We start from the raw sequence: 22,725 nt of genomic DNA on the forward strand, positions 1-22,725 counted from the left end.
TAAACCCTGAAGATCTGTCATCTGTGTCCAGTGAAATCTAGGAGTCAATCAGCTTGGGAGGCTTGTCTTGACATTTATCCCCATATGTCTTCTTCCTGGTTTTCAGACTTTTCATCTGTGGCTTCGGAGGGTTGTTTGCTCCTCGTAGGCTTTTTACAACAGTATTTGGAGACTAAACGGACAGATATGAATTATGCTCTGATAATTGCTTTTAGCAGCATTTCAATCTTTGTCGTTATATCTCTTCACTCTCGTTAACACAATCTACACTGTGCCTACACCTACTCTCAAACGGATTGACATTATGTCATCCTGTAAAACACATTTTTATCTCCCCGCAGAGGATGTTTTCATTTTTATTCAAGTTTGATAGTCATATGGAATTATGGTAAATTAGTGCATACTAATAAATACATTTTCTAAAGTAGATTTTTTCCTGTTTTAAATATCTGACGTAACATAGCCTGCAAATAATGACACATGGCCTCGAAATCGTATAAAAAATATGAGGAAAATACATTTTATTTTTGCTTGTTCCTCAATATACAACATATTTGCATGTGTAAATCACAACAAAATCAGTGACCGTTGACAGATTCTAGCAAAATGAAATAAAATATTCTGAGAATTTAAAAAGCCTTATGTCTACTTACCAAGTTAATAAACATTCATATTTATATTGCTGGTTTACAGTGTTTTCTCTGCAAACTTAAGTTCTAAATAAAAAAATAATGTTTACTAATGTCAAAAAAGTTGTTCAAATTATAGTTGATACAACATTACAGAACGATTGCTAACATTATTCAATAGACAGTATATCAAGTCTAAACGTACTTTGTCAGCTTATATTGGAGTCCATAGACAAATTGGTTTATATATTTCAGTGCACAACAGTTAACAGTTAAACTGTTTTACGAGAAAAAAACATTGCATTCTCTAAGAATAATGCCAGAGAAAGAAATCTAAATGGATCCAATTCCAGCTCCTGCAAGCTGATCCAGACTGAATCCTTTACAATACCCATGCTGTGCTATCAAAACAAGTACAAAAAATAAAGCACAGTGACTACCAAGTCCTGGGAGCTAAACAAAGTTGTCATATTGAGTGTCAAAAAAGGGAGCACAAGAAGAAAGGCAATGTGCTATGCTAAAAAGTCTGAAATACTAGTCAGTCCTTCGCCTCATATGAGCAAAGCAGAAAACAGAAGAAAAAAAAGTCATATTACTGTCACACAAAGAAGCGAAAGAAATGTCCTTGTGCTCCTATAAGAAAATGATTTCTGATTTACCCCACATGTAGTGTCTTTCACCATATAGTAGGGTCATTCCACGAAATGAGTGCCTTTTGCATCCCTTTGATATTTTAAGTAGAAATTGCGGAACAATATTTAATTTTGAAATTCTGTTTATTATTAAATGAAGTGCCCTTTATTAATACAGACCACATGGAGAATTAAATTAATCTGATTTTCCATATGAATAAAGACTTGCTAAAGTAAAAAAATTCAGCATTTTTACATGACCCTCTGTACCCCCTCAGTGACCTGACTTCTAGGAAGATTTGAACCCACTTAACCCCAACATTTCTCCAAGTTTTCACCATCATTGTAAAGTTTTTTGGGCTATTGTTACTTTGACAAAGTCATTTCAAAAGATTATTATTTATTTAATGTGATTAGTGATTCATTTTCATCTGTCCCTTATTTTTAAGGTCAACCTTGTTACGTAAACTGAACTCTCCTTTTATATATATATATAAAAAAAGTGTAAAAGCAGGTGAGCTGTTTCAACTCTTTTTGGCCATCTGGTGTTTTGGGGTGGACAACTGAGCGGGTGGACAACTGAGCGGGTGGACAACTGAGCGGGTGGAAAACTGAGCATGTTACCAATAGACAGGCTAGAAATATTTTAACAACTTCGATTTTGTTGTGAAGCTTGCATTCCCTGTTGTACACAACACACTTCCATTCCCCCTGTCACAAGGGGATTTATGGCTGATATTAGATGAAATCGTCAACCCTGTTACCGTCAACCCTGTTACTTTATTTGGCACTTAATAGACACTTACCATAGTAATTTTGTATTTAACCTTTTGAGATGAGAAAATGTGTTTTTAATGAAGTTCAACATGTGCTCTTTATGACAGAATGATAATATTAGGTGAAATCAAACATTTTTTTTTACCAAGTTACACTTCTCAAAAGGCACCGAATTGGTGGAACGACCCAGTAGCTATCACCACATATAGTAGCTCTGTGTAGTGTCCACTTGGCTGGGTTTGGTCTCTGAGGAGGAGGGCACCTCTTTGTCCTTCTCACTGTCTACCTCCCACAGGTTAATGAGGGGAGGGTAGAGCTCATTGAGTGGGATGGAGGATGTTTTCTGCATGTACTTTTTCAGGGAGTGATTGTAGTTTTTCCTCTTCCACCGCTTGGCAATGTACACAGCCATAGAGGCCAGGCTGATGATGCCGAATATGGTTCCCATGACAGCTGCGAGAGCAGTGTTAGTGCCTTGGTCGGATATCTCCACAGCAAAGGCTGCATGCTTCGTTGTGACGTTGACACAGGACTTCTGCGTCTGCTGGTGGATGTTGGAGACGGTGAGACACACCTCATACTTGGTGGCAGGCTGTAGGTGTGTGAGGTTATACTCATGGACATCCACCGGGACCCTGGCTGTGTAGGTGATGTGGGGGTTGTCTATCTTCATGGTGGCAGATGACCACCTGAGGTTGGAGGTCATGACATTGGAGTTGACCTTCCAGGAGACTAGGATAGAGTGGGACTCAGTCTGTTTCACATAGATCTTCATCAGCTGGGTGCTGTCTAAGAGAGTACCATTCACCCTAACAGCAGTCACCCGAGTGTCTGCCCCCTCAACATTTTGTGCCACACAGGTGTACCTGCCAGAGTCCTCTACCTGGATGTGAGAGATGCGCAGCGTTCCTTCGCTACTGAGGCTGTACTTCTCAGACATGGTGTCTATCATCACCTTGTTCCCCATGGGCGTGACCCAGTAGATCTCCGGTTCGGGCTGGGACATGGCTCGGCAGTCCAGATCCACAGTCATGCCGATGTCCAAGTTCAGGTGGTTGGGAAATGTGTCGTGGGATATCATCGGCAGGCACTGCTCTGCTGAGTCCTGCTGGAGCACCTCCCTCACATGCTGCCCTCTGACCTTGGCTGGCATGGCACAGAGCATGGAGAGGGGCTCCATGAAGCGGATGCTGGTCTTGTTGGAGCTCATCCACTGGATAACGCAGTCGCATCGCATGGGATTGCTGTGGATACTGATCTCACGCAGGTTGGGCAGGAAGTCCACAGTGGACTGGTAGAGGGCGTTAAGGGCGTTGTTGTTCAACATGAGACTCTCCAAGGCGGGGAGGTCACGGAAGGCCTGGCGGTTCACGTAGGAGAACTTGGGGTTGTTAGTGGCTTCCAGCTTGGTGAGCTCAGGGAGGTTATCAAGGGCAAAGCGGTCAATGCAGGCCAGCTCCCCCATGTTGTTAATGCCCAGCTCTTTCAGCCTCAGCATGTTCTTCAAGTCCCCCTCTTGAATTTTGTGCACAGGGTTTTTGTTCAAGTCCAAGAACTTGAGGTTAGGTAGTTTCTGAAGAGCGTTTTGAGGAACTCTGACTAGCTTATTGTCGTAGAAGGAGAGACTCTCTAGGTTATCTAGTCCCACAAAGGAATTTCCAGGAATGTCTGTTAAATCCATTCCAGCCAGAACCAAGCTTCTCAGGTTTACAAGAGGCTTGAAGTTAAATTCCAGAATGCCAACTATAGGGTTTTCCCCGATCATGAGGATCTCCAGATTGGGAGTAGACTCAAACCAGCGGCTGTTGATGGCCTTGAGCCTGTTAGAGTTTAGATGGAGCCTGAGCAGGTTGTGCAGGCCAGAGAGGGCATTGGGGGAGATAATGTTGATCTGATTATGGTTGATGTAGAGCTCTTGCAGGTTGCTGAGGTCCTGCAGGCAGAAGTCAGGCATCTCAGTGATCTGGTTTTCCTCCAGGTGCAGGGTGGTGAGCTGGGACATGTTGCTGAGGCCCACGTCACGGATGCTGCTGAAGTTGTTCTGAGACAGGTCCAACTCTGTCAGGTTGTATAGCTGCTCCAGTTCCTCACTGGTCCTGGCAATGTAGTTGCTCTGCAGGAGGAGCACCTGCGTGTCACTGGACAGGTTGCCTGGGATGCGTGTGAGACGGAGATCGTTGCAGTCCACCGTCGTGGCTTCTCTGTAGGTGGACTGAGGGGTGAACCAGGGTCGGATCTCGCATACACACTGCTGGGGACAATCATTATCTCTCTGGATTGAGGATAGTCCAAAGGAAAACAGAATCAGGCCAGTGAACAACTGGCCTAGTAGACAGTAGATAAACCTCCCTCTAGCCATGCTGTCTGTCTGCGTTCACCTGTCTAAACCCACAGGGTTGGACACCAGAAGGGGTAGATGAACTTGGAGGGAGCTGTGTGATTGTCATTAACCAGAGGGGGTGTTGACCTGTAGGTGTATCCCTCTAAAATGATCCAGATGGAAAACTATGCCCAGGGGGTTCCAAGGAAACAGTTCCAGTGTTACAGTGAGTCTCCCACTGTTCAGTTTTATTCTTTCATCAATACCTCAGGACTGCAAGGTGAGTCTGTAAAACAAAGACAAAAAAATGCAAAAAAAAGACTGAGTCACTATAGTTTAGTTTAACACAAGGACACAAAGGAGCACAAATAGCATAACAAAATGATATGTATGAGACAAAGGGAGTTGATGAAAACTATTGTCAGGGGTATATGTAAGGGTACACTGTATCATACGTCCAGTCACATAATATTACCGAAAGTTACATGTCAGTCATGTTAAATAAAACATGATTGTAACACAGCTCCTGATGATGTTGAGAGCAAGCCTTCTGTTTACATCTTCATCTGAGAGATTGTTAATATGAATTATGCAGCATCATCAGTTATGAGGAAAAATGTGAAATCAGCTTGTTTTAATGCATGTACAATAATACAAAAAACACCCATCAGAACTTGTATATTTTGACAAAGATCAAATTCCATTGAGTGCTCTCATCTATCCAATAGGCCCATCAGGAATAGATCATTAGCTTCTTCACACATCATTAAATACTCTGAGATACGTAAATTAAAAAAAAAAAGTTCCTAGATTATTAATGAAGGGTCCACTGTGTCCTAGTTTTGGTACAGAAATATGATGGATTTCTTTGAACATATTTAGGGTGTTTCTGAGAGAAGCCTTCAGTGAGCATTACAAGCACAGCATTTTGTTGAACATACCTCACACTTCTCTTCAACCTCAACAGTCACTTATTCATATAAATTGTGATAATCCAGAATGATTTTTATCCAAGGACAGAGATTTTAGGAGAAGGACTTGTGAAGCCAGAATCTGGCCCAACGGTCTAGTCTGGAGAAGAGCAGCTCCAGGCATCTGCCATCCCATATAGCACTACAGTTCCGACTCTTAACAAATGGGCCACAATATCTTTAAACCTAAAGTGAACATGTTATATCAATTAAAATATACTTTTTTTTGTGGTAATGTTCTTCAGAATAATGATTTCACTGACTATTGAGTTGGTTTCTAAGCTTTTGCTACCGTCACTAAAGAGTGTTAGTGATTTTCCAGAGGAGAGGCTGGCACAAATGCACACTTGAGCAACTACAAGGCTCTGTAATTGAGTTCTGAAAGTGGCATGTGGAAATCAATAAGTACTGATTCCTCCCTGAAACTACTGAAGCATTAGGACCATTTGAACTGAGAAGAGGGTTTACATTAGTGATTTACTATGAGTACCAACCTTTCCTGTATATGTAGTAAACATATATAATGCAGATGTGGGAATCAGAAAGGTCTGCCACCATATCCAGGCTAGCTGGTTCTACTGTGGCGGAGTCCTGTATGGCATTATAATCTGAGCAACACTTAAGAAATCCCCTAACCTCATCAGGTGATTTTACTGAAGAGCGTATCCCTTTCCATGGAAGAGACATACATTAGTACTACAGTGCCATAGACCTTACAACCAAACAACATCTGTGATCAACACTCACTTAAGAAGATATTGCTAAGAGGCTTTGAAAGAAGAGAGCTGCATATTCATCGGAGTGCAAAACTGTCTGGCAACAGAGCAAGGGTGACATGAAACAAGTTCAAGCTCCTCCTGCACAGGGGATTTTTCTCCCAGGACAGGGTGAAATAAGAGGTGAAATACTTGTAATACAGACATGTTTCTTATGCTAAGGCAGAGTGAGTGGTTAAGATTGACTTGACCCATCAGGATTAGCGGAGTCAGAAATCAGTCTGAGGAAATGTAACCCTCAGGAGAGATAGAGATCACTGTGTTCTTTAACTACAAATGGCTGTAACCTACCTCATCGTGTTTAATCACTGTTTATAAACAGCCATAACTGATAGGCTTAAATAGGCTTAGATGTAGTCAACAGTGCATCAAAAATACAGCAAAGCGACAATGTCTTGCAAGGATGCCTTGCTTCCAAAAGGAAATTGCAGTAAAATAAATCAAGTTGCTAAATCCTGAGGTTTTAGGGCAAGGATCATCAACTAGGTTGAGATATAATATTTGACTAAAACATAATAATTTAAAACCTCGCTTACATTTGTATACAATCCCTAATGTGTGTTGAACAGAGTTCCAAAAATTTAAATAACTTGGAGATGATTTCCTGGTGTTTTTGCATTATTTCATATCAACAATGAAGATAAATAATAATAAACAACTTCATAAATGCTGGACAACTTCAGCATGTATTTATTTTTGGCTCGGAATACTTGGGTCCAAAAACATGCGTGGGCCGCCAGTTGGGGAACTCTGTTTTAGAGTATTAAAAATATGCTCACTGGACCCTAAAATGTTTAACAAACTTTGGATAAAGGATTCCCAGTGATACCATTGGTTTAAATCTGATATGGGTTAGTGGGGTTAGTCTGAGATTCTGTCCATGACTCCAAACCACATTAGAGGGACCATTTCAGTGTGAGAGATTACATTTACGAGGGCATCATTTCATTTAAGACTTTGTATTCCAAACAAAGGCTTTAGTATAAATATTGACATTAAGCTACAAATGAAGGTCTAAGCCAAAGGTTAAACCCATAGATTAATGGGGACTTTTGAGATAGCATAACATAAATCCAATATTGACTCAACCACCATTTTTTTTGTTTATTTCATGCTCTCATAGGTTTCCTTGACAACAATCTAAACCAGTGTACACAAAACCAATGTTGGTGTTTCCATTTTGAAATGTCAGACAGAGATAACAGTGACATTTATCACAAGTATCAAAATAGTTATATTGGAAACATTTCAGTTTTACAAGGGGGGTGACATTTAACAAATGTATATGAAAGTCTAAGTGGGGTGGGAGTATCATTAGTGTAACGGTTTTCTTCCGTTGAAGGAGAGGATGACCAAAATGCAGCGTGGTTAGTGTTCAACATGTTTAATAAAGACCATAAACGTGAACACTACAAAATACCAAACAACAAATGTGAAAAACCGAAAAAGTCCTATTTTGTGCATAGACACAAAGACAGAAGACAACCACCCACAAAAACCCAACACAAAACAGGCTACCTAAATATGGTTCCCAATCAGATACAATGACAAACACCTGGCTCTGATTGAGAACCATATCAGGCCAAACAACAAACCCAACATAGAAACACAAAACATAGAATGTCCACTCAGCTCACGTCCTGACCAACACTAAAACAAAGAAAACACAAAAGAACTATGGTCAGAACGTGACAATTAGTGTCTGGATGTCACGCCCTGGTCTTAGTATTTTGTGTTTTCTTTATTTATTTGGTCAGGCCAGGGTGTGACATAGGTTTTGGTATGTGGTGTGTTTTTGTCTTGGGGTTTTTCACAGGTATTGGGATTGTAGCTTAGTGGGGTTTTCTAGCTTAGTCTATGGCTGTCTGAAGTGGTTCTCAATCAGAGGCAGGTGTTTATCGTTGTCTCTGATTGGGAACCATATTTAGGCAGCCATATTCTTTGAGTGTGTTGTGGGTGATTGTTCCTGTCTCTGTGTTAGTTTTCACCGGACAGTTTCGGTCACTTTTGGATTTTCGTTTTTTCTTGTATTGGAAGAGAAAAGAACGAGCGCCATTCTCCTTGCGGAGATGGTGCTAAATACATCATCACGGTCGATCCCTGGGATTGGGCTGGCTAACACGATTCGTTTTGCTTGGAAGGAAAAGGAGTTGGAGCCGTTAGGACGAGAATCTTTTGGAATAATTATATTGATGGGGATTCTAAAGCTGACGGTGAAGGACGTGTTTTGTTTCCAAGGCAACTCGTTGGAGGGAGCATACAACGTCGCGCTACATACGGAAGAAAAACATGATGATATCCTTAGAAGGGCAAGAGCAGTGGGAGGTGAGAGGGCGATGTGCCACTAAGAAATATCAAGTCTGGCGAAGAATAACTTTAGGGTTGTAACTGTTAACATGTACAACCCTTATGTTAAGGATGAAGAGGTGAGGGCTTTTCTGGGGAGATACATGTATAACGTTTCCTCAGCTAGGCACCTCAAAGACTCCCTTTGGTTTTGGAATGGGAGGAGAGGTTTCCAGGCCCTCCTCAGGGAGGACCCAAAGGGACATGGTGGATACCTTCATCCTCCTGCTATGTTCTCCCTTGGGGCTGACAGTGGGACTTTGTTTTATGCACGTCAGCCCCCATTTTGCAGGCGCTGTATGGCCTATGGACACATTTTCGCCTCGTGCAGCATGAGAAAATGCAGATTTTGTGGATCTGAGGATCACGAGGCGAGGGATTGTGACAAGCCTAAGACATGCCATGGGTGTGGCTCGTCAGCACACCTGTGGCGGGGGTGCCCGGCCCGTCAGAGGTCATATGCGTCTGCGGCTGGGGGGGAGCAGGAGCGGGGGATGGGGGAAGAAGAGGAGGGGAAGGAAACATGCCTCATGACAAGACTACAAGTCCAGAGGGGAAGGCCACAAGGAAGGAAGAGGAGCAAGAAGCGGTGGATGGAAGAGAGAAGGAAACGGAAGGCACGGGAGTAGGAGAACCAGGAAAAGCGGTGGAAGAAGGCAACCGAGTGGAGGAGAATGAGAGAGAAGAAAGTGAGGGAGGAATGGTAGAGAAGAAGACGGTGGAAGAGCAAGTGGACTGGGGGGAAAGTGACATGGTGGAAGAGATGAGGGGTATGGTGGAGGAGCTGGCGGGGGGAGGGGGTGGTATCTCTCCACTGCCGCCATCACCAAAGAAGAGAGTGAAGAGGAGGGTGCGATTGGCCGACAGTGAGGGGGAGGGGATGGCCAAGAGAGTGATGGGGGTGGGAGAAACCTCTGGGTTGCTGCTGGTTTCCCAAGACTCTCAAATTCATTTGGGTGGGGACACACCTAACAAGACTCAGGACTGGGTACAGGAGGAGGTGGGGAGTTTTTTGTTTGGGGACTCAGCCTCCCCAATTTTCTTCCAAACCAGCTGCAACACTGGGGAGGGGGAGGATTGTGGGGGTAGACCCAGGGTGCAGGGCACCCCGAAGCCAAACACTATTCCTGCATCCTGGGATGGTGTGATGGAGGAAGAGGGGGGGATGTCGAGATTACAGATGGTGTTCTCACCGGTAGATATGGAGCAGGGGAGCATCGGGTGAGTCTCCTGTTTTTTTTTTTCTGTCTGGGTTTAGTATTTGTTTTATTATTTTTTCATGGAGTCTAATTTTACTTTTGTTAGTTTAAATGTAAGGGGTTTAAGAGATATTGTTAAGAGGAGGGTGGTTTTTAGTTATTTGGAGGGTGTGGGGTTTGATTTTTGTTTTTTACAGGAGGTTCACCTGAGGGATGGAGGGGATGTTAGTAGATTTAAGAGGGAGTGGGACAAGGGAGAGTCGGTTTGGGGTGTAGGGGGGTGCACTCATCTGGGGTAGGGATGTTGTGTGGGCACAGGGAGGTAAAAGTGGAAGATTCCTTTGTTGTAATGCAGGGGAGGGTTATAGGGGTGGATGTCACGATAAGGGATTGTAAATTTAGATTAGTGGTGGTGTATGTGCCACAGGTGGTGGCAGACAGGAAGGAGATGGTGGACTGTCTGACGCCCCTGTGTGTTACAAATAGGAAATTAGTGATAGGGGGGATTTTAATACAGATTTAGGAAGAGGGGGGATAACAGTGCAGGCGCCATTGCTAGGCTAATGGCTTGCCATGGTTTACATTTTACATTTAAGTCATTTGGCAGACGCTCTTATCCAGAGCGACTTACAAATTGGTGAGTTCACCTTATGACATCCAGTGGAACAGCCACTTTACAATAGTGCATCTAAATCATTTAAGGCGGGGGGGTGAGAAGGATTACTTTATCCTATCCTAGGTATTCCTTAAAGAGGTGGGGTTTCAGGTGTCTCCGGAAGGTGGTGATTGACTCCGCTGTCCTGGCGTCGTGAGGGAGTTTGTTCCACCATTGGGGGGCCAGAGCAGCGAACAGTTTTGACTGGGCTGAGAGGGAACTGTACTTCCTCAGTGGTAGGGAGGCGAACAGGCAAGAGGTGGATGAACGCAGTGCCCTTGTTTGGGTGTAGGGCCTGATCAGAGCCTGGAGGTACTGCGGTGCCGTTCCCCTCACAGCTCCGTAGGCAAGCACCATGGTCTTGTAGCGGATGCGAGCTTCAACTGGAAGCCAGTGGAGAGAGCGGAGGAGCGGGGTGACGTGAGAGAACTTGGGAAGGTTGAACACCAGACGGGCTGCGGCGTTCTGGATGAGTTGTAGGGGTTTAATGGCACAGGCAGGGAGCCCAGCCAACAGCGAGTTGCAGTAATCCAGACGGGAGATGACAAGTGCCTGGATTAGGACCTGCGCCGCTTCCTGTGTGAGGCAGGGTCGTACTCTGCGGATGTTGTAGAGCATGAACCTACAGGAACGGGCCACCGCCTTGATGTTAGTTGAGAACGACAGGGTGTTGTCCAGGATCACGCCAAGGTTCTTAGCGCTCTGGGAGGAGGACACAATGGAGTTGTCAACCGTGATGGCGAGATCATGGAACGGGCAGTCCTTCCCCGGGAGGAAGAGCAGCTCCGTCTTGCTGGGGTTCAGCTTGAGGTGGTGATTCGTCATCCACACTGATATGTCTGTCAGACATGCAGAGATGCGATTCGCCACCTGGTCATCAGAAGGGGGAAAGGAGAAGATTAATTGTGTGTCGTCTGCATAGCAATGATAGGAGAGACCATGTGAGGTTATGACAGAGCCAAGTGACATGGTGTATAGTGAGAATAGGAGAGGGCCTAGAACAGAGCCCTGGGGGACACCAGTGGTGAGAGCGCGTGGTGAGGAGACAGATTCTCGCCACGCCACCTGGTAGGAGCGACCTGTCAGGTAGGACACAATCCAAGCGTGGGCCGCGCCGGAGATGCCCAACTCGGAGAGGGTGGAGAGGAGGATCTGATGGTTCACAGTATCGAAGGCAGCCGATAGGTCTAGAAGGATGAGAGCAGAGGAGAGAGAGTTAGCTTTAGCAGTGAGGAGCGCCTCCGTGATACAGAGAAGAGCAGTCTCAGTTGAATGACTAGTCTTGAAACCTGACTGATTTGGATCAAGAAGGTCATTCTGAGAGAGATAGCGGGAGAGCTGGCCAAGGACGGCACGTTCAAGAGTTTTGGAGAGAAAAGAAAGAAGGGATACTGGTCTGTAGTTGTTGACATCGGAGGGATCGAGTGTAGGTTTTTTCAGAAGGGGTGCAACTCTCGCTCTCTTGAAGACGGAAGGGACGTAGCCAGCGGTCAGGGATGAGTTGATGAGCGAGGTGAGGTAAGGGAGAAGGTCTCCGGAAATGGTCTGGAGAAGAGAGGAGGGGATAGGGTCAAGCGGGCAGGTTGTTGGGCGGCCGGCCGTCACAAGAAGCGAGATTTCATCTGGAGAGAGAGGGAGAAAGAGGTCAGAGCACAGGGTAGGGCAGTGTGAGCAGAACCAGCGGTGTCGTTTGACTTAGCAAACGAGGATCGGATGTCGTCGACCTTCTTTTCAAAATGGTTGACGAAGTCATCTGCAGAGAGGGAGGGGGGGGGGGGAGGAGGATTCAGGAGGGAGGAGAAGGTGGCAAAGAGCTTCCTAGGGTTAGAGGCAGATGCTTGGAATTTAGAGTGGTAGAAAGTGGCTTTAGCAGCAGAGACAGAGGAGGAAAATGTAGAGAGGAGGGAGTGAAAGGATGCCAGGTCCGCAGGGAGGCGAGTTTTCCTCCATTTCCGCTCGGCTGCCCGGAGCCCTGTTCTGTGAGCTCGCAATGAGTCGTCGAGCCACGGAGCGGGGCGGGAGGACCGGTCTGGTAGATGGTGGTATGCACACTACTCCGAAAATGGACGGTCCTACATGGCGTAACTCCAGGGGGGTTGAGCGGAGGCTCGATTATATTTTTGTACCCAGGTCTTTGGGAAAGTTGTCTGGGCGGCTGTTGCCTGTTTTCTTTTCAGATCACGACGGTGTCAGGATTTGGCCAGGGTTGTTCCGGGTTTTGGTCAGTAGATGCCCCCATTGTGCTTTTTGTCCCTATGTTTTTCCCTTGATCCCCATTATTATTTGCACCTGTGTCTCGTTTCCCCTGATTGTATTTGTGTTTGTATCTGTGTTTGTATGTTAGCACCCTGCCCTAGTGTTCTGTGTGCTCTTGTCGATTCCGGGTGACGTTCTTGTGGTATTCTGTTTTTTGTTTTTGTTTATTTTTGGTGAGTTTCTTTTGAGGTCTTTTTGTGTTTTTCCTACCTCCTTTTGGATTTGCCATTTTTTGTATTTTAGGATTTTTTCTTTATTAAATACACCGTCTTAAGTACTGCTGTGTCTGCCTCATCTTCTGGGTTCTGCTGTCTATTCGTGGCTCAGTTGGTTAAGTGACTGTTTCTCACTCCGGAGACCCAGGTTCGAAACCGGGTCCTGACAGACGGGGTGCTCCTGCAGGTGGGGTCATCGGTCTGCCTCTTTGGTAAGGGGTACTGGAAGCTAGATCGGGATGTGCTGGAGGAGCAGGCTTTTGTTGACGGGTTTTATGTTTTCTTTAGGAGGCTTGAGGGTCTCCGGTCCATGTGTGAGGGGGTGTTAGTGTGGTGGGATTTAGTTAAGGTGAGGATTAGGGCTTTTATAATAGGGTATTGCAAGAGGAAAAAAAGGGAGGAGAGGAGGGAGGTGGATCGTATCCAAAGGTTAATTGAACTCGAATACGAGGCAGGCAACCTCGGCGGGTCGTTTGACTGGGAGAGATCCTCAACCCTAAAGAAGCAGCTCAGGGAGTTGCAGGAGCGGAAGGCTCGAGCTTTCCTGGAGCGTGCGCATAGCGGCTTTCTAGAACATAATGAGACTTGTTCTGCTATGTTCTTTAAGTTGGTTAGGGCAAGAAGGAGTAGGAAGGTAATGCATGGTGTTAGGGAAGAAAATGGTAGTATAGTTAGAGAACCAGAGGATATGGTCAGGGTGACAACTGATCATTTCCAAGGTTTATTTAAGGAAAGGGAAATAGATGTAGAGCAGGGAAATGTGTTTTTAGAACACTTGTCCAGGCGGTTGCCGGAGGACATTAGAGAAGTGATGGAGGCCTAGATTTCACTAGAAGAGGTTTAGAGCGCTCTTAGGAGGATGGGAAAAGGGAAGGTGCCTGGGATGGATGGGCTGCCGGCTGAGTTTTATCTCAAGTTTTGGGGTATACTTGGACCAGTGGTCCTCGAAGTCTTGAAGGCCATCCTTGAGACGGGGGTCCCGGGGGGATCAATGGCTGTTGGTGTGCTGTCACTTTTATATAAGAAGGGGGAAGTAACTGACCTTGGCAACTGGCGGCCGTTGACCATGCTGTGTGTAGATTACAAGCTACTTGCAAAGGTTTTAGCAGATGCTTTTGAACCACAGCCCTTCCCTACGTCGTTCATGAGGATCAGACGTGCGGGGTAGATGGGCCGCTCTATTAGATGGAACCTACAGTTAATCAGGGACTCCATCGCTTGGGTTGAAGATAGAGGACTGCCTTTTATGGTAGCAGCGCTAGATCAGGCGAAAGCCTTTGATCGCGTGAATAGATCCTTTTTATTCAGAGTGTTAGGTCGATTAGGATTTGGGGAGAAGTTTATAGGATGGATTCGTACATTATATGTCGGAGCGGGGTGCCGAGTTAGTGTAAATAGTCACTTGGGTGACTTTTTTGACCTCTCGTCTGGGGTCAGGCAGGGGTGCCCACTCTCGGCTCTCCTCTTCGTTCTGTACATGGAGCCTCTGGGGGCTGCCATTAGGGCAGACACAGCGGTGGAAGGTCTGCTGATCCCTGGAAGTGGTGGACTGCGTGTTAATATGACGAGTACGCCGTTACGACACTTCCTTGTTGTTGTGCAAGGACTCGTGCCTGACAAGGTCCCTTGCCATCTTTGGGGATTTCACTCGGCGTCGGGAGCAGTTCTGAACCATGCAAAGTCTTCCGTCAAGTTTTTCGGAAGATGGCGCGGTAGAACGGATGTGCCTGGGGGTTATCTCTCTGTGAGGGGGCCCTGAGGATTCTCGGGGTCCATTTTGAGACCTCCGGCTCTCCAGGCGGCGGACGTTAAACTGGAACATGCGTATTGCAGTGGTACAGAGGAAGCTAGCAATGTGGAAAGCTAGGTATTTGTCTTTTATGGGCAAAGTCCTGGTCCTAAAGGTGGATGTGTTGCCGTCGCTTTTGTATTTGGCATACATCTACCCATTGCCGGCTTGTCTGAGAAGGCCTCTAGTGAAGCTTGTGTTTCAGTTTATGTGGAGTGGCAGGTATGAGTGGGTCGCCAGGGCACGCATGATCTGTCCCATCGGGGAGGGAGGTAGGGGGGTACCACATTTCCCCTCAAGCTGGACACAATTTTTGTTTCTTTCTTGTTAACGGAGCTTGCTCAGCCAGTGATACACCCGTCCGGTTACCTCCTGCGGGTGTTTTTCTCGTATCAGGCGAGAAGCATAATGGTGTGGTCTAACACGGGTCCTCGGGCGGAACAGCTGCCGTGGCACTTTGGTCATGCGGCCAAGTGGCTGCGTGCGCACCCTGAGGTTGAAGTTGCCCGAGTAGGTTTAGATCATAGGCACCTGTACGAGGAGGTCAGAAAGGCAGAGAGTCGGGCGCCTGTAGTAGGCATCTCGGAAGCGGTCTGGGAGGGAGTGCAGGTGCGGGGTCTGGACAACAGGCTCAAGGACCTGAATTGGTTGAGCCTTCATAAGTGTTTGCCGGTACGTTCCATCTTGTACCGGTTTAGTTTAGTGCAATCCCCCACCTGTCCAAGATCCTCTTGTGGCAGGGAGGAGACTGTGCGTCATGTCTTTTGGGACTGTGCCTTTGCCGGAGTAGTATGGGCTAGGGCACGGGGGTTGTTAGGTTTGGTAAAGGGGGATTTTGTTTTGACGTGGGCCAGGTTAGAGAGGGGTGTAGGGAGAGTGAGAGGGACGGATAGGGACAGGTTTCTGCTCTGGCTTCTCATGAGTCTCTTTAAACGGGGGCTGTGGGAAGCAAGGCTGAACATGGAGAAGACAGGGAGAGATTGGGGGTGGAAGGGATAGTGAGGAGAGTGGAAGGAGATTTGAGGGGAGGATGAAGAGGGAGGAGAGGAAGTGGGGGCAGCATGCTGCTCGGGAGAGGTGGAAGGTGGGTTTAGGGCTGGGTGTCATTTAGATTTGTAAAAGGATAGATTAGGGACGGGGAGATAGGGAAAGGTGTTTTGTAGGGTGACGGGGAGGGAAGATGCTCCCCCGAGGTTTTTGTTTGGGGTTTATGTTTAGTTTAATTTAATTAGTTTAATTAAAAATATAATTATTTGTGTATGTATGTAAATTATGATTTGTAAAGAATGAATGGTACTGAAGATAATAAATTATTTTTTATAAAAAATATAAAAAATATAAAAAAAAATAGGCTGGTGTGGTTTTTGTCTTATGGTTTTTTTTGTGTTCAGTTTTTTATTTTATTTTTTATTAAACATGAATCTCAATAGCCACGCTGCATTTTGGTCCGACTCTCCTTCACGTGAAGAATGCCGTTACACTGGAACCATGACAATACAGTTGAAGAGAGCTTGTGAACTTTGCAGATGCTGTATTAATAAACAGCTGTAAAGCTGCGTTGAGACTACCCTGACACAGCCTTGAGCCCAGAGGGCTCAGAGCCAGAGGAAACCCAGCATGCAGAGGAAGCCAGCCTTGAAACCTGGCCTCCACATCCACACATCAGGGGGAAGAAAACAGCACAACATGGAAGGAAACAGAAAGCTCTTTAGCTTGAATCAGGACTGCCTTTGTATCTTCCAATTGGGTACTTAACCTACTTAACCTTACAGTAGTCACAGTAAACTATGTGATCCCATGGGTAAGTGATTTGAAGATCACAGGTGTCTGTAGTACTATTGAGATGGAGTATGTGTATGAATTCATTTGGGTTCAATGCTACTTTAGCACAGGACATATAACTGCAAAACTCCCTGGTGGACATGATTCTTGGGGATCTATGATTCCTGGTATGTACAGTAGTCATAGCTTGCCTGCTGTGACAACAAAAATGGCATGTAAAAACCATGAAATGTATTCATTCTGAGTGAGACACCTTTTCGATCCAGAAAATGGTCTGTTCTTTGTCAAGAACACAAAGTCCACTTCCACCACTTATGGGTCCCATGGAGGGACATATTTCTTTTGCAAAACAGTCTCGAACAAAATGTGTTTTCAACACCAATAAAAAAGTTATTGCGGTCAATGTTACAGAATGATTTTCTATTTCATTTAAGTTTCCATGTTGGCTTTCATTTGATGTAATCATTTTGAATAGATGGTAATGACAATTGTGCTCTCTTTGGTTTCCGTAAGGATTGTACTCAGTTTACTATAGGTCTAGTTGAAGTCACTGCATATTTACCTTAATGATGCAGTATTGTGTGAGTCTATTCACATTCAGCTAAACTAAACAAAGGAAGGTATGTAAGGAAAAATGATCCATTCATACACAGTATTTCAACCAAACCCTAAGGGGACAAGAGCACAAATATCTGGTACAGTCTCAGACTACATATACTATACTAACAAGAGTTTTTTTTGAATAAATTGTTAGCTTTACTCTTGTTATACATTACAATAAAACCTGCATAATCACAGTCCTGCAACATCTAATAGTTCACTTAACTAAAGTACCTCTAGTCAGATCAAATAGAATTATGCAAAGAATACATGAATAAAAACTGACAATTGATAAAGATTTGAGTTACAGGATTGTTTTTTTAATGCTAATGGTTAATGATTTGCTTTGTACCCTGGCTGTCAGACACCAGGTCTTTATGTGCTGAGGAGCGCAATCCTTTTTTCCCCCAGGAGAAAGGTGTTTACTTTTCCAATCCTGTGTTCACAGGGCGTAATCCTTCCAGAGATGTGAGCAATAGAAGAAATACAATCCGATCACATAATTCTGACATAATAAACATAAACAAGATAAGGCTTCCCTTAGGGAAAACCGAATAAGTCAATTCTCCACCATCACAAATGGCTCTTCTAAACGGACACTCACACTCAAAGAAAAACTTCCTAAGATGACTATGATTTAAGTGACAAGGAGCAATATAAAATTAGAAATTAGATTTTCCACACACTCTTTTGGTTCATTTGAGTAGTGCAAACAAAGTCCAAGATTTAAAAAAAAAAAATGCTGAATCTGTCATGCTGATTCCTAAAAGCCCATGAACATTTACACCACTCTAAGAGGGGAACAGTCTGGTGGGCTGGGCTTGGCAAAGATAATTGGTAACTACCACAGAGAAGATAACCCCCCCCCCAGAAAGGCTTAAAATAACTATATTCCCCTAAAAGTGTGGTAGAGGGGTTATAGGTTACTACATACAGGAGGGTTAAGGGGGAAAACGTGTGTTGTTTCAGAATACAGTATAATACAAGCAGAGACAGCTGGCTGGCTGAAGACTGAAGTTATGTCCTGCATAAAAGGGTTCAGCTGCTTCATGTCCATAGCATTAACACGAAAAGCTGCATATTGATTGTAGTCTAGATTAGAATATGATAAATTCACCTTCATCAAACCAAGGACTGATAACTCCTCATTTTACACCTCTGCAGAGGTAATAAACTATCTGTGAGACAGGAGTGTTGAGTCTTTCCAGTAATAAGAACACTAAAGGGAAGTGTTACCTGAAATGTATGCCTGTATTTGTAGCCTGTGCCCTCCGCAATGAGAAAATACAAAATACAACAGCAATGTCCAACTACTAAGCCTGGGGGTTTGGGCCCATAAGCCCACTGTAAAAGTTACACTCTGCACAGAATGATTCCTTCAGCAGATTATGAGAACATAATTAGTTTAACAGCTGTCTAGCCTGCACCATGCCTTACCTCTGAGATCCTAATGTGTTGACCCTTTTTACAAGAATAATGGGAGAAGCATGAGCTGCAACACCCTCCACTCCACCTCCCCTCCCTTTCCATCCCCAGCCCCCCCTCTCCCCAGCCCCAAGGGAACTCTCTTCTCCATGGTGGAGGACATTGTAGTATTCTCAATGTCTCCTAATAACCCTGCCTGGTGGACAGACACACACACCCTATTATCAGGCCTTTGTGTGTGTGTGTGCTTGTTGGAGGGGGAGTTATGCCCACGGGGTTTACCGAAAGAAAAAAAGCCAAAACCTTCTTCAGGCACCTTGCCACTCCTCTTCCCCTCCTAATACTTTGTTATTTGAGTTTTGAGAAATGGATGTCCCTGCTGTTCACTGTCTGTTTCTCAAGATCCATCTGACATGAGATTGTATCCCAACATATCACATAGGGCTCCAAACAAGGTCCAGTGTTGTCTTTAGGATGACATCTCTTTATTTGACCTGCTGTAAGAAAAGGTCAAACTCAACACTTTATTTTTCAGTGTCTATGTCATATTGCCAACACTGACTGAGGCTCAGTGGGAAAAGTGATGATTTTGGTACTTCTAGCACAGGCAACTTGATATCATAGCAACCAATTAATGACAGGGTATAAAACAATGGAACTCTGTATCTAAGTGATACTAACGAATTACAACTTTAACAGACTGACTGATAACACAACTGAATTCCTTAACACTCCTGCTGTGTTCCGGTCGAATTGGACCAATTTACAATTTTCTCTCTGAAAAATGTAGTTAATTTAATCTGATTGTCATAAAGTTCCATGACTTTGTCCACACAGGGCATCTGAACACACAAAATACATTTTGATGATTTTCATTCAATTTTGGGTGTTTTATTTAACTTTTGTACACCTGTGGTGTTCCTGGTCAAAAATGACCGGTCATTAGAAATGATTGGGTGAGACTACAATTAGTGTATAAAATTGAGTTCAGGCACATGCCCATTCACACTTCTTCTCCCAGACCCCCGCATGCATGTGTATTTGAGCATACACACACACACACACACACACACACACACACACACACACACACACACACACACACACACACACACACACACACACACACACACACACACACACACACACACACCTCACTCCCCTTCTTGGCTTCCATGGCAACCCCCACGGGAGCACAGTGATCCAAACGATATACTGTATGTGAGACTCCCGAAACATACTGTAATATATTTGATCATCATGACACTTGTTAGGAGGAGAGAATCCTTGTAAATGTTGACACAAAGTAGTCTCTTATAAATAGCACAATATGTTTCATCTGAGTATTTGTTATCGTAAAAAATAATCCATGTATTATGCTTTTTAAAACTAAAAAACAAGTTCTATGAGCCCAGGTCAATGAGGACTACAGGCCATGAATAGAAAATAGAAGTTCAAAACTTGTATTGTTCACAAGAACTTAAGTTGGTAAAAAGATCTAACATAACATTAGGTATATATATATATATGTATTATTATGGATTTATAATCAGCTATAATGGGGCGGTCATTTTGGACCGGGAACACAGAATGAATTAAACATGAAACGAACACAACAAGAGGGTTAAGACAGTACCAAAGATACTGTTTCACTACCATAGGCTAGCCTTAGTGTTGTTAACACTGTTGGACATACAAAGGGTGAATAAGAAGCTTGTGAGACAACAGTTTGAGTTAACCTCAGCTATTACACAGGAGCAACAGCTGCAAAACGGCAGAGGCGTTTCTTAAAATGACAATAGGCTACCCCACTCCCTGCCCCCCTTTACAACCCCGTTCTCTTGACTTTTTTTTTCTTGAAGACCTGTCTCCTGTTCGATTTATTCTGCCGATAATGAAAGAATCGAGACATTTGCCGAAATGCATTCACAAGTATATGCAAATCACATTTTTGCAACGTTGCAGCGGTGAGCGGTGCCGCAGGAGGATCAAAGTTTGTTTCCGAGCATGTTATTTGACGCATTGAGATTGAAAATGTAATATTTCTGATCCGGATATAGCCAAATCACAATAATATAAATGCAGATATAGAACAGCAGATGCAGAGTAGTCGTAGGGCTACTCCTGATTAATCATATAGATAGCCTATAATATGACATTATTATAGAAACCGATTGCCTATTAGTTATTCCTTCGTATAATATTGTCCGTGTGTCCCTCCAAACCCATGCACAGAAAGCCCTTGCAGAGATGCAGTAACGGTAGGTTGTTGGCAAACAAATACCATTTTGTTAGGGAAAATTATACATTTCCAGGAAAATTGATAGCATACTAGCTATGACCCCCTGGCCACAACCTTATTGTGGAAGTAAGTGTCCGGCAATAGAGTTCCTGCTCCCATAACATTCACATCCACCTGTTCTCATACTACTGCACAATACCTCGAAAGAGGACATAGCAGGCTACAGAAGAAGCAGCTTCAGTTTAACATATTCTGTCTTTGTTCATGCAAAATAAATCATGTGAAGTATAGGGCTCACCTCATTGACATGCAAGCCCCTCTCTTCTCAGTTGCATCCCGTTTATTTGGACATCAGTAACTTAAGGTTTGTGCAAATAGCCTTCACCTCTATGCGTCAATAACCTACATACCCAACAAATAAATCCAATAAATACATAGATAGCCTAATTGGATTCCTTATTATAGTGTAAAACATTTCTTAATCTATTCCATTCAAGCAGCAACGGGTAGCCTATTTACAGCGGTTTGTCGTTTACATATTCATTAAGGCACGGTTCCTATGTAGGCTAACCTTGAGGAAAGCATGGTGTAGATTGTAGAGACATCTAAACGCTTCGAAACGCCACCTGCAACCTCACTGACTAGTTGTCTGCGGATATTCTACTCTTCGACCGTAACCTAGTGCTCCTCCAAGGAAAATATGAGAACCACTGTCCAAACGAGTCAGCTGCTTCCGATTGGCTGCTGGATGGTGCTGGTCATTCTCGCTCAAGCAGAGCACCATCTGTTCGAGGATTGTTATGTCGCGATCATAGGCAGGCGCTAGGTCTGCGCAGTGGGAGAACGCCAAGGAGGGAGGGTTCTTTTTCTTGTGAGAAAGCCCCCCCCCCCCCCCCCACACACACACACCTCTTCCATCCTTGGCGTTTGAAATGGTGCTTCTGTTGGGAGACAGTGTACCTCTTTGTTTTGCTGTTGTTAAGTTCCTCTAATTAGAGCTGTTTAATATGCAACCCATAATTTGTTGCTTTTCTTGCCTGCATGAATAGTTGCTCCTCTACCTCTATCGTCCATCCATCTCCTGCTCTCTTTACATTTATTTAATTTTTTTATTTTATTTTATTTCACCTTTATTTAACCAGGTAGGCTAGTTGAGAACAAGTTCTCATTTGCAACTGCGACCTGGCCAAGATAAAGCGTAGCAATTCGACACATACAACAACACAGAGTTACACATGGAATAAACAAAACACACATGGAATAAACAAAACATACATCCATACATCTCCATCCTACATCAATCTTCTGCTCTCTTCACATTCATGTGTTGCTGGGAAACTTGTCTTTATTAGAACAATATTGGGCCCTTTACACTCCAAGCAATCCATGTCATGTTGTATACAGTAGGCCTAAATGTTGTGCTGTTTCTGTCAAACAATCACTACCGTGCTCTGTAAATGTCAAAATGGTCAAATGTATTTTCAAGAATGTCACTTTACTTGATTTCATGAGATGGATGGATGTAAAGAGAGCAGGAGATGTGTGGGTGGGGTGGGAGGGGGAAGAACCCTCCCTCCTTGGCGTTCTCCCACTGCCTGTTCTCCAGTGATGCTCCAGAGGTTCAATGTTCAATTACAAATTTGTAAGCTTTGAAGATCCTGGATTTTATCTTTAAGTGTTCTTCACTTTAAAGCACCATAATCCCAATGCACTCCACCACATTATAGAGACGAGATATGCACACTCTTGATATCTACGGTTTATAACTGGCAAGTAATTTACTACGGTTGAAAGTGAACATGTCAGGTTGAAACTAAAATCATTGCAGGTTTAAAGCTTTAATCCTGAACCATATCTACCATCTATCTAGGATCCCTAGGCATAAAAAGACATATGCATTTGTGGGCAGATTGACTGGTCAAACATGATACATTAAGGACTGATACCAAGCCATTAACAAAATTACTCTGAGTATTCCTCCTTTCTGGAAGGAGAAACAAAATTTTGCAGAATGTGCATGAGCCATGGTTTCAAAGCGGGTAGGAGGCAGGTGGGGAGAAAAGGTCTTATTTTCACTTCTCCTCCCATGCCCACGTCCATTCGTCCGTCCC

General features: G+C 44.2%; 1 protein-coding gene across 1 annotated transcript; it reads right to left on the reverse strand.

Moving 5' to 3' along the window:
• Positions 1-504: 504 nt before the first annotated feature.
• On the reverse strand, positions 505-21,348 carry LOC135540216 (leucine-rich repeat neuronal protein 1-like). The gene is made up of 2 exons (XM_064966703.1): positions 20,913-21,348; positions 505-4,644 (listed from the first exon to the last, which is right to left on the reverse strand). The coding sequence occupies exon 2, from the start codon at positions 4,395-4,397 to the stop codon at positions 2,235-2,237; it is 2,163 nt and encodes a 720-aa protein (XP_064822775.1). The 5' UTR covers positions 4,398-4,644; positions 20,913-21,348; the 3' UTR covers positions 505-2,234.
• Positions 21,349-22,725: the final 1,377 nt, after the last annotated feature.

This window comes from Oncorhynchus masou, chromosome 5, assembly GCF_036934945.1.
Source record: "Oncorhynchus masou masou isolate Uvic2021 chromosome 5, UVic_Omas_1.1, whole genome shotgun sequence".
Classification (NCBI taxonomy): Eukaryota; Metazoa; Chordata; class Actinopteri; order Salmoniformes; family Salmonidae; genus Oncorhynchus; species Oncorhynchus masou.